The sequence below is a fragment of the Coptis chinensis genome, chromosome 2 (assembly GCF_015680905.1).
Source record: "Coptis chinensis isolate HL-2020 chromosome 2, ASM1568090v1, whole genome shotgun sequence".
Lineage (NCBI taxonomy): Eukaryota > Viridiplantae > Streptophyta > Magnoliopsida > Ranunculales > Ranunculaceae > Coptis > Coptis chinensis.
In genome coordinates, this window is record NC_141457.1 from 17,656,051 (window position 1) to 17,672,095 (window position 16,045).

General features: G+C 34.6%; 1 protein-coding gene and 1 pseudogene across 1 annotated transcript; one reads left to right on the top strand and one right to left on the bottom strand.

Moving 5' to 3' along the window:
• Nucleotides 1-348: 348 nt before the first annotated feature.
• Nucleotides 349-1,572, bottom strand: LOC147515173 (uncharacterized). Its single transcript, XM_086592819.1, has one exon. It carries the CDS (start codon nucleotides 1,570-1,572, stop codon nucleotides 349-351), a length of 1,224 nt encoding a protein of 407 aa, XP_086448945.1.
• Nucleotides 1,573-1,695: 123 nt separating this feature from the next.
• LOC147515174 (uncharacterized) overlaps nucleotides 1,696-16,045 on the top strand; it is a 55,525-nt pseudogene continuing 41,175 nt past the window's right edge.

Here is a 16,045-nt window from a genome sequence, read left to right on the forward strand (position 1 = left end):
TCGTAGCTTAAGAGTGTCCTAATACGGTAACTAAAAAAATATGCTTTTCTTTGTCCAATTCAACTCCATCTCAGTACGCTTTCTCTTCTTTTTAACCAGTGGCTTTCCAAATTTCTGAAGAGGTTCTACATAGTTCACCTATGATAACAATTCATCCCTAGACAACTCTGTAGGTGGCAACCTGTTCTCCTTATTTCCATCAAATAAGTGTTTGCCATGAGTTTTCCAAGGATGCCTTGGCTGCAGAAAATGACGATTGGCCATATAACACAACTTTTGGCTATTCTTTAAATACATGGAAACTGTATCCTTGTTACAATTAGGGCAAGCCAGTTTCCCCTTCGTGCTCTAACCAGATAAATTACCTAGTACTGGAAAATCATTTATAGTCCATAACACTGCAGCATGCAACCGAAATGTTTCCTTTGCTACTGCATCATACGTCTCCACCCCATCATTCCATAACTCTTTTAGTTCATCAATCAAAGGTTGCAAATAGACATCGATATCATTTCCAGGTGATGTAGGCCCTAGGATCAGTAGACACATGAAGGTGAATGGTTCTTTCATACACTTCCACGGTGGTAAATTATACGACATAACTAGTATCGGCCACATGCTATATTGGCTACTCATATTGCCAAACGGGTTAAATCCACCTCCTGCAAGACCAAGGCGAACATTGTGAGGATCATTGGCAAACCACTCATGTTCCTTGTCAAAATCGCCCCAAGCTTTAGAATCTATTGGGTGTCTGAGTACGTTCTCCTCATGCTCAAGTTTTTCTTTATGCCATCTCATATTTGCAGCATTAACCCTCGACATGAATAGCCTCTTGAGCCTTGGTTTAAGTGAAAAGTAACGCAACACCTTTTGTGGTATATTTTTAGTCTTGCCTTCGAAGACTTGATACCTCAGCTCACCACATTTTGGACAATTTTGAAGATTTTCATTTTCTTTCCAAAACAACACACAATTATACTTGCATGCATTGATTGAGATATAACCAAGTCCCAAGTTACACATTAATGCCTTCGCCTTGTAATGGGACTTTGGGAGTGTCTCACCTTCAGGCAATATTGCTTTAATCAACTGGAGAATCATAGTGAATGATTTGTTACTCCAGCGATTGATTATCTTCGAATGAAGCAACTTCACGAGACAATCTAACTTTGAAGATTTATAGCCTGGATACAAAGGTTGATGTGCTTCACTCAAAAGTTCATCAAATGGATCTATATTTCCTACATAGTTACTAAAGCCACGTTCACCTTCTGTCACATTTGATACATTATTACCTCCTAATTCCCTATGTTCCACATTAGGCACCAGATTATCAATGTGTATTGGAGCCTGCAAATCTTCAAACATGTCATCCAGTCCATCAAACTGTACCCCTTCACCAACATCATCGTCATCATCGTCACTTTGTTTCTCATAGTCTTCTCCATGAAAAACCCAACGGGTGTAATTGTTGTCCATGTCGTAAAGGTCTAGATCGTCTTTTACCTCGTCGATGTGCTTGTAATTCCTATTTTTGCATTGTTTGCATGGACATCTACTCCTTCCCATTCTATCTGTATGACCACGAGCAATCTCAACAAAATATCTAATTCATTTTTTATAGTCAGGCCTAAACCTATTCGGTGATTGCATCTAACTCTTATCCATTTCTATTAATCAAAGAATGAAAACATGAATCAAGTATGTTGCACCTTTAATAAATATGGCCAAGGAAACATATCTCACCAAGAAAAAAAAAATACTCGTACATGTCACATGGTAGAATAGAACAACACTACTAGATTAAAATGAGGATCAACGTGTATTTACGTTAGACAGGGCAAACTATAATCAATGTGAACAAGAGACAATGTACTTCTATAAAACTAAATGAAAGAAATGTTTATGACTTCTAATCAACCAAAAAACTTAGTTCTCCCACAAACTAATCCAATGTTTCCAATATTACTTGTCTAAAAATCCTTACACTACTAAAACAAAAATATTTCATATTGGTTATTTCGTTGCCAAGTGTCCTAGTATGTATGGTGTAGAATATCTATTGTTCAAGTTTAGCTAGGGTCTCTAGTTAGCGTAAATTTAAGTTCAGTTACTTATCTATATATATATGCTGAATAATTACCTATATGTTGAATTTGTATTAATAATTATCACCACACCAAAAACAGAATTTGTACTTATCTATATAGCATGTGAATGTATCGTGAAGCTTCAAACACTAATAACATTCTATATATAATATCAATGCTTTTATAGTGCTAGCAAGAGAAGTAAACTATGAAGAAAACAAATAAACAACCTACTAAAACCACAACTAAAGCAAGTTTTGAAGAAGCAAGGGGATCACATAACTTTTCGTGGTTGGAGACTACCTGGTCATATATAAGGTAATGTACAATAGTTTAAATGTTTGAGTACCTACTCATGTGTAGGGCCTTATAGGATGTTGAACCAACTTTAAGATCCATGTTACGAAATTAAAATAAAAGTAAACCAGGTCATGTAGACTGTAACTACAAAGAGAACACATATATTAAAGTTCATTTGTGTTTTCCATTGTTAATGATGTGCTTAAGCATTTGAAATATGCAACTTGGTTCAAGATCAGGCTATCAAAAGATGTTTCAATTTTAAGAGTATTTAATCAAACATCAAAGTTAAAATATTCTACCAACACTTAGTAAAGAATCAAAGATATGACACAAATTTTTTGGGAAGAGCTAATACTAAACACCCCAACCATTCCTATCAATTCGCAACCTTTTTCTGAAGAGAGAGCACACTTAACATTGAATTAAGAAGCACAATGTTAGAGATTGTAGACATCAGGGTCACTACTAAATCACCCATTACCATGTATGAAATCAGCCTTTTAACAAAATCTGTTGAACCTCTTTTGAAGAACATATCGGTAGTAATCTAACAAATTTTCACATCCCAATATTACTTGATATACAATTAAGCAATTGAAGCACATACAACCACAAAAAAACCATACAAATTCTTGTTTGAATGAAATGATAGAGCGAGCTAGAAAATATATTAGACATAATTGAGTCATCCACAATTGCATTTTTAAGGGGCTTAAGAGGGTGGAAAAAGTTAGACAAGTGCTCCTTATATATTTAGCGGATTTTCATCTTATAAACATAAAATTTTCCTATAAAATGATTCTTATAAGAAAAAATTACGTAACAATAGTTCAACCCAACAACACCAATGCCATAAAAAAAAATGGTAGTATCTTAGCAACAACCATTCAAGCCAAAAGCACCCAATTTCGAAAGGCCAAATATATGAATTCAATCCACAAAAGAAAAAAATATGTTTTGAAATGAAGATTATCATACCCTTCATGAATACAACTTAAAAAAACACACTTGATGCAATGCAAGAAATAAATAGTCGTATGCAAATCAAAAACAAATTAAGCCAAATTCCAGCCGCTAAAATCTACAAAGACATCCTTGACAAGAAGCATAGCAAAAGAGAATATGCAACCACAAAAGAAAGTTATAATATACCGATAAAAGAGATAGCAAGGTGGTCATGTACCTGTATTCACCTACACAAACTTGCATGCGAACATACATAAAGAAGATTAGTTCTCAGAAGTAGAGCACTCGTAGACTAAAATATAAACAAACAAAGTTCCAAGTCTAAACTGATGTCAAACAAAAGATTAATTAGTAAAGTTGAAATCCATGTCCATAAATCATTCAAACACGAGAGAAACCATTACTACAATAATCACAGAATTTTTTATCGAAAAAAAAACACAAATTTCAACAAACCCAAACTCAAAATCAACACTATTATGTGGTAGGCGATTACCTTACAATCAAAACCCCAATCCGCAACCTAAAACCGAATTCAAAGCTTGGAACTTTAATATGCAATATGAGAAAAAAAGAGATCGTGAGAAATCCGAAAAGCTTATCTAAATTATCTATTTTGGTGGAAGAAGACTAACCTTAATTTAAGGGTGGGAGATTGAAGCTACCTAGCTATAACAATTTTTATATTGAAAAAAGTAAGAGGGAGCGGTTGGAGAGAAGAAGTGCTTTTAGGGTTTTTTTTTTTTTTTTTTTTTTTTTTTTGCTAAATATATCGTTTCTATTTTGTTATTTTGTTAGAGCCAAAGCAAAAAAGAAGCCCGCGAAAAAATTTAGGCTGTGAAAAAGCCCAATTGTGATGCCAACCTCACCGCAACAAATGTATACCAAATATTGAGAAAGTTAAATATTAAATCGATAAAAACTTATTGCAATGAATACAACGTTGCAAATAATTCCATGTACAGTAGTAGCACCATCTACGTTGCCAATGTTAAAATCCCTCAAAAAAATATTTATTATTGTTTCTAAAATATCATAAAAACAAGCAGTTGCCACGGTCTAGGCATCGCAATATGTGAATACAAGTAAAGTGGGCTCTCATGGAACGAGAAACATGTAGCAACGCTAGATGGCGTTGCAATATATGTGTTTTAGCAAAAAATTTTTGGCGTGGCAAAAGGGTGCGTTACAAAAGGGCCCCTTTGTTGTAGTGACTATATCCTAAGCGAGAATTTAGGCCCTCTTTGGATTGATATAACTAAAAATTCATACCTATAAATAATTATCCGCTAGTCGCACCTCTGAGCATTTCAATTAGCCTTTTCGCAACCACAAATCCTTTACCCATCTTTAAACCAATAAAAATAAAAATAAGCCTACCCATCTTTGAATGACTTTGAGAATAGTATGAGTAAAGAGAATAAAGAGAGACTTGTGGAAAACCAAAATTAGTTAGTTACTTCATAAAAGAAAAAAAAAAAAAGAAGTTTCCATCCAAAGAAAAGAAAATAAAAGAAAAAAATAAAAAATAAAAAATAAAAAATAGAAATAGAAATAAAACAAAAACTCTAAAAATAGAATAAAAGGAGTCAAAAAGCCAAAATAAAAAGGCTAATGATAGAAACCAAGTGTAGAAGCAAAGTAAGAACAATGTTTTCTCTAGTTACATGTAATTGAAGACCCCATTATCTCAGACTTGTCTATTTGAATATCCATTCCATTTCTTTTTAAACCATCACCTCAACCCCGTATCACCTAATAAAGGCCTCTAGCTCAATTATGATTAATTTGGTGTGATAGTAAGTAGTAGATGTGATTGATCAACCTCGGCTCCTTTGGACTTCATTGAGATTGTGAGGAAACGTGTGCCCACTCCACACTAGAGTGAGCTAACTTGAGTGAAAAAAATCAGAGTATTTTTATCTTGACAAATTGTGAGGACCTACTTAAGGACGGTATTCCCAAAAGTTTCAGAAATAGACCTGCCATTGTATTTCATAACATAGTTCATAGCATGCATGTGTATCTTTAGATGATTTGATTATTATGCGTGTATTAGCTTAGGTTTCAAAAGCATTGTTTTTATTATATTGTTATTGAGATATATAAATATCTGAGATTAATTAGGAAATTTTATTTTTATATCTTAGTCATTGTAGTATAAATGAAGTTTGTGAGTACCTTATCTGGAAAACTTTCACGAGGCTATAACTCGTTCGCTAGAGAATTCCTAGTGGTTTAAGGCCTTATTGCATATGGTCAATACAATCGCACTCTGCGAAATGAGATTAGTTAGGCCCACATTTTTGGCAACTTATTTGTTTTTTTTTCTCATTTTTGCTTGCGGACAAACAAAATCCTGTTTGGGGGTTGTGTGATAAGCACCCAAAAGTGTAGTTTAAACCTATTAATAGTACTATACTTAGGCCAATTATGTTTATAATAAATAAGAGTTAGTATTGTTTACGTGTTTTTGCGCCATTTCAGGACTTGAAATTGATTAGGTGACTAAAGACACCACTTTTGCATGGAAAACTAGTCAAGATGATTACCAAGGAAGTTATACATTTAAAGCCGAAGAATCATAGAGAAAAGCTTTTTTCAAGGCCAGTCAAAGCTGGGAAGTCAAAGTCAATCCGGATAGAAAAAGGACAGAAACATCAATAGAACTTCAATACGCCGTATCTTTAGACCCGGGCCTCGGAATTGGGCCCACTTTATGTCAAAACGACCGGCTCGGAATCAGCTTTCCAATAAACTTAGTCTTATCCAAATCAGAGCTGTAAAAATAGATGAAAAAGACACTTAAGTAATTTATAGTAGAATTAGCCCTTTTAGACTTGACCTAATGGACTTTGGGCTCACTTTAGAGGCCCAAAGTTCCCTTTTTTGGCTCATGCACGAAAATGTAACCCTAACTCTCTCTTATATAAAGAGGGTTAAGGTTAAACACTTTCTCTCCTTCCCCTCTTTAGTTAATAATTAGTTTAGTTTAGTTTTAATTAGTTTTAATTTCTTTAGGGTTAGAATAATTTAATTAGTTTGCAGCCACCATTATAAACCTTTCAATAAAAGCTTGTTTATTCAATTCTTCTTTACTTTATAATGTCTCCTTATTATTGCTTTAGTATAATGATTACAATGACACTAGGTTAAACCTCTATTAGAGGAGGTTTATGAAGCCATGTGAGGATGATTCACCATTAGTATTTATTGTTGGGTTAACTAGTATTACCCCCCCACTAGATGAGCCAATTAGGATTTCCCCCCCACTAGATGAGAAATTAGGGTCTCCCCCCTAAATACACACAAAAAAAAAGTCAAAGTGGGTTGACCGAATTTTTTTTGTGTGTATTTAGGGGGGAGACCCTAATTTCCCATCTAGTGGGGTAATACTAGTTCACCCTTTATTGTTTTGCATAAAAGAACTTCAAGTTCTTCGTTATGAGTAACTTTTGATAGAGCTCATAATGGAGAACTAGAGTATAGAGCCACTACCAAAGAGATTTGTGGTGGGGCTACATTCTCATGCTAGTGAAACCTCGATCCGAGAGGACTTGGTCTTCACTAAGGATCAATACAAACGATTCAATACTAACTAATAGTCAATCGAATCGCGTGGCGGATTAAACCCCTTCTAATACCTTTATTCATCATTTAAATTCACTGTTTTCACCTCATATCTACTGCTTTGACTATCATTAGTGAATCATATTTGCAATCTAGATTTGTATCCAAGTAGTGTACAACTAGAGTTTGGCGAACACGACTACTCTCCTCTTTATTACATGATTTTGATAAGTTTTATCTACTGTTTTCCATCATAATTTACTGTTCAAACATCTCATAATTATACTGTGCATCAAAAATCGTATCACAATCCATTATTATCAGTAATCCATCAATAAAGTTAAACATTAAGATTAATTTAGAAGCATGTTTAAGGTTTATTTTCTATTAATTGTTGTTTATGCATGTTAGTTAGGATAATATCATATAGTCAAGTTAACATAAAAAAAAAATTAATTAGGATAAATACAAAATAGTTTAAGTTTGAAAGTTTAGTCTTTTGGTTTAAGTTATTTATTTGCCAAGAGTTGGGAATTCAACCAACTTGGACCGGTTGGATGTGCTAGGCAAGTAGTGTAATATCACGCTCGTGCATCTCAACCCAACTTGGGGGTTAAAGTTCCAATCTTTGACGGACACTTTCTAGGCTTTTACATATTTTGTTTTATTAATCATTAGTGAATAGTTAATTAGCTAAACATAGTTACTTTTCATGTTTAATGCTTTCATAGTTTTAAGCCAACGAAGGCAACTTTGTTTTAGGCCCACGAAGGTAACCAATTATATCTTATTGGCTTTACCATATTTCGATCCGACTTGTGGGTCTTAGATAGATTAAACTTGTAACTGTAAGGAAACGCTTGAATGATGGGTTGACAAGTAAGACACCAAACACTGCGTCAACCCCACCACATTGCCTTCACCCCAAGGGTCGTGTCTGCACACCTTGGGCGGTAATTTCTAAACCTCCTTGCTACAAAGTGTAAGAGGATACTTGTATGTTATTAAGCATGCGTGCATGATTGTGTGATTTATATTTCAGTCTCGTCCTTACATTAACGCTAAGGCTAATTAATCCCGAGCCCTAAAAGAACAAAAAGTGGGATTAAGCCCCACTTTAGAATGGACGTTGCGTGAACTGTTTGTTATATAGACCAAAATAAAAAGATAAAATCAATCAAGTAGAGCCAATCTAGTCATGTCTATCAAGACAAACATTTAGCATAAACAAAGAGAGTAGAGAGCTACCTGATTCCAGTGGACCAACCACCTTACTCACTCCCCTCCCTCAGATTCACCGTGAGTGAGATTCTCGGTGGCACACCATCTGGTGAAGTAGCAATCTTCTCCCTTGACACATGTAGAGCCAAATTCCTAGATTTGTGCCCACTGTTCGATTCGAATAGGGCATAGTATCTAATTTACAGACATTGCATGCAAACATTTCAAAAACTTCAAGATTACAAATGAATTTCTGCAGATCGTGCATCATTCTTGTTTGATCATACATGGCTTATCAATATGTAGAACAACTGTCATGAAATTACAATGCAAACCCAGAACCTTGTTCTTGTTGTGGTAGTTCGTATCATTGGGCGTCTCAATGCACATCATATATCGAGTTCGAGCCTCCTATGAAATATTCTTACGATTACGAACCTTAATTTTCAAATTTTCATAGTACCAAATACACCCCAAAGTTTTCTAATCATGCAAACAATTCATGAAGTTCCATCACAGATAGTCAGCCACCATTCATGTATCTATATGGTCAGTCAGAGTGTAGTTTCACCCAAAGCCCATTACCATTCACATCATCATCCATATCTAATTCATATCCTACCCCACTATCTATCACAGACTAACTTTGCCAAGCAATGACAGAGAAAACAATTCAAATACAACAAATAGCAAAAACCTTTTGTTCTCTCCAATCCATTTCAATCAATACCACGTCTGAGACTAATGTTTTTCCCACCAGTCCAAAAACCAACCAACAAGAGAAACAAGGTGTTGTTATAACAAAACAAATTGGTAAAGCCCATCTTGATATTTATGACCAATTAAAACCCATCACCATCCACTTGACTATCATGTGAATTCTAGTTCTTATGATGATTACATGCCTAAAGTTACAGTTTCTCCCATTTGTCTTAGTACACCCATGGATGAGAACACTTTGGCAGAAGAAAATCTAGAACATGTGTTGGAAAATGACTTGACACACTTGGACAATGACAAAGAGGACAAAGAAAATCAAGTGGATGAAGAAGAGGATATTAAATCTATAGTGGAAAGTGGATCTAATTTTAGTTTGGCCGTTAAAGACTTATCGATGAAACAAATTTGTAACATTCTTAATATTGCCAATATGAACCACAAATTTGTGGAAACGCCAAAGCTAGATGAAGAGTTTCCTGAGTCCTCGAGATCATATGAAGAACCACCACCCTGACCATCATTCCCCTAAGTTAATAAGTCTCGAAAGCCAACCTCCATTCATAAAAAAGCCACCAAATTCTGAGGACTGCACCACTAAGCCATTTCAAAGAAACCTTAAGCTCGCACTTGAGCCAATTGCCTTTTAAATCCTTCATAATTTTCTAAACCTTCCCAGTAAAGAGACTTTTCCCAACATACAAACTCCCGAGACTATCATTCCAATTGAGAAGAGCCCCGCATTGATTGAAGTGCCAAAAAAAAAGGAAATATAATCTAAGGTGGAAGATGAGTTCTTCAGAGCATATGATGATCCCTTTATTCAAGTGGTTGAAAAACCCAGTTTGCCATATGTCGCATCATCTAAGACTCATGAAGAACAACTACTAATACACTCACACTCCCTTGGACAATTCAAACATGACAGGTTAATGCATAAATTCCATGATGCGTTACATAAGCTTTCTCTTATCATTCTACATCTTACACTTCGCATGCATCATTTCATTATGTTTGGGGGTAAATGTTTTCATATATTTTTCTATAAAGATCCCCAACTGTTTAGACTATTAGTATATAGTTAACAGCATATCATCCATCTTATGGATAGTCTTGGGAAATCTGACTTACAATGACCTCAACTATAGTCTTGAATATCTGACTATAAAAGATTCATATTATGTTTTATCGATGCATTCCATGGGAGTGCATCCTTAAGGTAACCAGGCCCCTCCTCTTGGAGTGTGTGGTTGTAAGCGTTGGAACCTTAGTCCACATATAGTCTCGCGCATTCTATTATATCAAGCACTTTTTTCTTATAGTTTGAGTAGTGTTACTCTATGAAGCGATTATATTATTTTCCATTTCTTTTTTTTACATTTCTTTTTAAAAATAGTTGTTTTTCTCCGTTCTCATAATGAAAGATTCTTGATACACCAAAAGTTATGTGATTTTATAAAACAAAAAAAAAAAAAAAAACGGGCAATGGATTCCACATAAACCAACCCTTAGAAGTACACAATCTCCATTCTTCTAAGGGCGGTTTGAGGATCAGTTATATGTTACTAAGGGTCGCCCATATCACCATGCACTTTCTGTCTCAGCTTAAACAACAAAGATACCAATTGTCCCTTACTCAACAACATATCATCACTTCTAACAGAAGAATTAATCCACCAAAATTATACATGAACTACTAATCCACAAACCCAACCACCTCCAGGGTTCGTTCACCAAGCACATCAAACCACCAAATACATTCAGATAAGGAGAAGGTGCCTACAACAATCAGAATAGAGCATTGGTTCCATCCCATTTTAACCAGAACTACCAAAATCTACCAAAGAGACCTAGTTGCACTACCCACTAGTGTTCAATCAACTAAACCCTTCTATTACATCGTGCACAGTAAATCACCCAACACACACATAAATGAAGCCACAGTCTGACTGGATTGGGTTCAATAAAGAGGTGACACGAAAATTGCCTAAGATCACCGGTTATGGTTGTTTTCAAAATTTATAGTTAAAGAATCATTGTTTTTGAGTATGAGTATCTTTATATCATCTCTAAATAGCTTTCAAAACCTGAGGATATAAAAATGAAAATTATAGGCCCCGGAGTAACCAAAATGACACCAGATCAACGTATAATTTTATCTTCTTGTCAAAACCTTTATATGGTTAGATATACTTTTAATTTTGAGAAAAACAATTATTCTACACACACACACACACACACATTTCATATAGATAGTTTTTTACATACTTACATTTCCTATCTTCTTATTTCTGAACTTCTAAGTATAATTCTGCATGCATGTTAACTATTTCATAGTAGGATAATTACGTAAATCCCAAGTACAATAAACCATATATTTCTCGTTCTATAACTATCAACCCACACTCCAAACTTGTTTGGGGTGGTATTCTCATTACAAAGAACAGAGTACATGTTACTGCCATTTTTGCTTATATTCCTATGATAATTCTTTCCTTAATTCTTGATACTTTGAGGACAAATCATATTTCTGTTTGGGGGTGGTATAGTAACATTCTGCAAAAACTAGGCATTTATTATATTAGATATATTAATTATATTTCTATATTTCTTTCTTTCTATAATTTTTTTTTGAAAAGACCAAAAATATTTTTTTGTTTAGTACTGAAAGTCTTGTTTTCCTTTTTCTATGATGAACAAATGGTTTAGAAGTCTCATTATAACAATAGAGTAAAGATTCGTTCTTCGAACTCAGACTAATATACATACAATAGCTTCTGCATCTTTTCATGAATGACATGCATCAGCATCATTGATTGTATATAGCAGTAAGTTTTCGAAGCTGAGGTTAGAACAATTAAGTTCCATATCCTGTGAGAATTTAGACAAAAACCTCATTTGAATGATTATTAAGTGATGACACAAAAGATGTCCGGATAGAAAGATAACACGTCCACTTGCTCGATCACCACGCCATATTCTAGGAGAGAATTTAGGCCATTTTTGGATCGATATAGCGAATTAAACATTAAAAACCCCAAAAGATAGTTTTTCTCTAGTTACCCCATTTGAGCCTTCACCAATTTCTAAAAACCTTTTTATTTCTTCGCCATCAATCCCTTAACCGTTACTAAACACAATAAAAAATATCCCAGCTAACGAGTTGAGAATTGGAAGAACAGCTAGAAGAGAAGAGAAGGCCTTGTACAAAAATAGAATAGTTAAAAGCTTCGAAAAAAAAAATATTCAAAAATTGAAATCTCCTAAAATGTCAAAATCAAAAGAAGTCGATTTCAAAAGAAGAAAAAGAAAAGTTAGAACTCCCAAAAATCAAAATTATATGGAGTCACAAAGCCAAGGGGCTAAAAAAATGAATCACAATTTCCGAAGCAAAAAAAAACAAAACAAGGTTCTTCTCTAGTTACAAATATCCTTAAGACCCAATTTCTCAACTTATCAGAGTTTGCTTTTCCCTTCCTTTTTTATTTCTAAACCACTACCTTAGCCCCGTAATTCATAAATAAAAGACTTCTAGCTCAACTAGGAATAGGATAGTGTGGTAGTAAGTGGATATTGTGACCAATCAACCTTGGTTTCTTTGGATGTCATTCGTGTATGTGAGGAATATAAGTGCCCTCTGCACTTGAGAAAATGAAACTTGAGTGAATCTATCAGAGAGTTATGATTGTAACACACCCCTGTGAGAACCCACCTTAAGGACGCTCTCCAAAAGTTTTGGAAACGACTTTGCTTTTGCATTTCACTGCTCATGTTTTGCATGTTTATCTTTAGATGATTAAATTACTGTGTATATTTTATTCTGAGTTCAAATGAGCTTTTCTTTATTCCCCGCTAATGAGATGTATAAACTTCTGATAATAAACAAGGAAACAAGACCCTTTGTACTAGATAGAGGAAGTTTGTGAGTACCTTCTATGGAAAACTCTCACGAGGCTTAAGCTTGTCCACTATAGAATTCCTAGTGATTTTAGGACTTGTTGCATATGGTCAATGCAATCGCACTCCGCGAAACGAGACTAGTATAATAAATCACACATTTGTGATCTTAGTTTTTTCTCTCTCATCTTAATTTGCTTGAGGACAAGCAAAATGTTGTTTGGGGGTAGTTGATCAGTCTCCAAATATGCGTTTTATTACCTTTACAATGCTTCAAATATGCCCTTCTTGTGCTTAATGAACGTACAACTTATATACAGGCCATTTAGGATATATACTCCTAATACATGCATTTTAGCACAAAAATGAGTGCTATCGACGCTACTTAGGAAGATTCCAGCTTTGGAGAAAAAATGCTAAAAAGTCAAAGTCAAAAATCAACAGTCAATGGTTAGGGACTCAAAACCAAAAGATAGAAGATTATGTCCTTAACCTACAAGACCAAATATTATGTCCTAAACTCAAAATTTAGCATCATTAGCAAGCTTGTTCAAGAAGATACCAAAACCCTAATGAGGTGTCTTATTTCTAAAGAATGAGGGCAAAGTTGTAATATGTAATTGGTATAGTATATAAGCCAAAGAGCTGGAGAGAGATATGTATCCAATATTTTTAGGGTCCAAACCATTTGGTTTGTAACTTTATTTTCATACCCTAGAATTAATCTTTAGTCATTTGGAGTAGGTTAATATGTTTTAATTAATAGTTTAATTTGTTATTTACTTGTTTTTAATTTTCATGTTTTTCAAGCTTTAGTTGATGAATCAAGTTCTTATTGTTTTCAATACAAAGTTTTCAACTTTGTCTTCTACCTCATTACTTTTTCTAATTTTTTGCATCAAAACCCCAAAACACTAGTCATACTCATTTGACATGTTCAATTGAGTATAACTTTGTGAGCAACCTATCCCAACTAAACCATTTCCATACATGTTTTCTTTATTATATCAATACTTTTATTTATGTTTTAACCATTCAAGACAAGAACTAGTGATTTCCACCATTGAAACATCAAGAACAAGTTAAAGAAAGATTAGAAAGTTTAGAAAGAGATTTTCCAACCATCAAACCCTTTCCTCTTAACAAATGATCTAAGATGAACAACACACCCAACACCCCACTATAACAATTACCTTCCCAGACCAAATTTCCCAACTAGTAACCGACTTAACAACAACATTTAGGGAACAAATGACTAACTCAACACAAATATTTAGGGAACAAATGGCCGACTCAAAAAAAATGTTTAGGGAACAAAATGCCAACTCCCAAACTATGCTTAAAAACATAGCACATATGATTTCCATGATTCCCTCACCTAACATAGAACTTTCAACCTTGCTAGAGATCGACACACCAGTAGAACAACCTATTCCCATAACCAAACCATTCGACCTAGTTGAGACCTACCCTAAATTTAATGAACCATTACCTTCCCATGACCCTCCTATTAACCATTGTATTGACTCCACACCCTACCTGGATGAGGAAATTCTTGAAGATGACTCTTTAGGACTTGTTTTGGATGACTACTAAATAAATTCGAACTATGCCATTAAGGAACCTAATATTGTTTTAGAGGACGAGAGTGAGGAAATAGAAATCAACAATTCTAATCTAAGGCACGAACAAGTTAATGTGCAAGAATTAACAGAAGTAACTTCTTTAGCACAACGTGAATCTCAATTTCGTTTGGCCGCTGAAAATGTAACAATGGAAGCTATAGATGACTTTCTTAAGGATGAAGCAAATGACCACAACCTTGTGGATTAAGCCAAGCTAGAAGTAGAGTTCTCAAGAGTGTGTGAGGATCCACTACCAACTAATGACCATCCACCTGAGTTACAACCTCCTGAAATCCAACCATCTACCATAACTAACCCATCCATTCATCCACCATTTCAAAGGAACCTCAATTTCCACTTGAGCCTTTTGCCTCAGAGATCCTCTATAATTTTTTCAACCCTCACGGTGAAGAGTTTTTGCCTAGCACACAATCCCATGAGTACACCATTCCTGTAGTTGAGAGCCAAGCTTTGACCGATTGTTGTGAGAAACCGAGTTTGTCTTATTTTTTTTATCATCTGAGCCTCATAAAAGACATCATGATCCATACTTCATTCCTTTCCTCATTTAAAGTATCACTAGTTCATCTTTTGGGTCATTCTAACTTGTTAAAATAGCTACAACATGATGGTTTGCATATGTTCTTTGATGGGTGATGATAGCACTTTTTTTTGCAAGAAAATATGAATATATTATAAAGATAAATAAAAGGTTACATATTAGAGTTTCTTACTATATAAAGAACAAAAGGGCATCTTGCTACACTCTAAGAAAATCTAAAGTATAACTGGTCCTAGTTTTCCAAACTAGTGACAAAAGGAGGTCTATCCACGCTCCATACAAAATCATCCTAGTCTAAAGTGGCTCCATGCTTTGCCACCGCATCCGCGCTGAAGTTGGCTTCCCTCCAGGCATGCGATATCCTATAGTAGGTGAGCGCAGCAGTAGCCCTCGCCCATCTCGATTTCAGAACCCAGGCATGATGATAGCACTTTGCGGTGTAAAGAATTGTAGTTTCTTTATCTGTTTTGGTACTAACTCAAGTTCCTTACTCACGTTCTATCATGTGTATTGTTAAAGTAAGGGTTCGTTCCAACTTAAGAAAAAGATGGCATTACAACTAGAGTTTGTTCTAGGAAAACTAGTGAGAATGATTTTTGATGATTGAGTTATACTAAAACTACTTAGCTTACTTTTAGATTTCTAAATTAAGGTTACGTAAACATGCACCACCAAAAAGAGAATTGGATAGATAGAAAGGTGTGGAGAGTTAAATCCACTCATGTGAAGACAAACCTCTATTGCTTGAATCTAGTTTATTGCATCTTTAATCTTTCTTACAATTCATAGACAAATCTTAATAAAGATTAGAGTTTTGATCTCTAACAATATAAATCATCCCTAAGATCATATTGCTAGCATGAGAAACAAAAGCAATGACTTATCTCTAAGAAAGAACCTCAATTCCTAACTAGACTCTACACCAACTACCATTTTGGGGTAGGATATAAAGTCTAGCTTACTGTCCTAAACAACTAACTAGAAAATCAAGAACAAAAGTTGTTCCTTACATGATCATTTTTAACCCTCCACAAAATAACGTTTTAGCTCATGATCATGGGATTACAATGATTATATTATATGTTCTATGT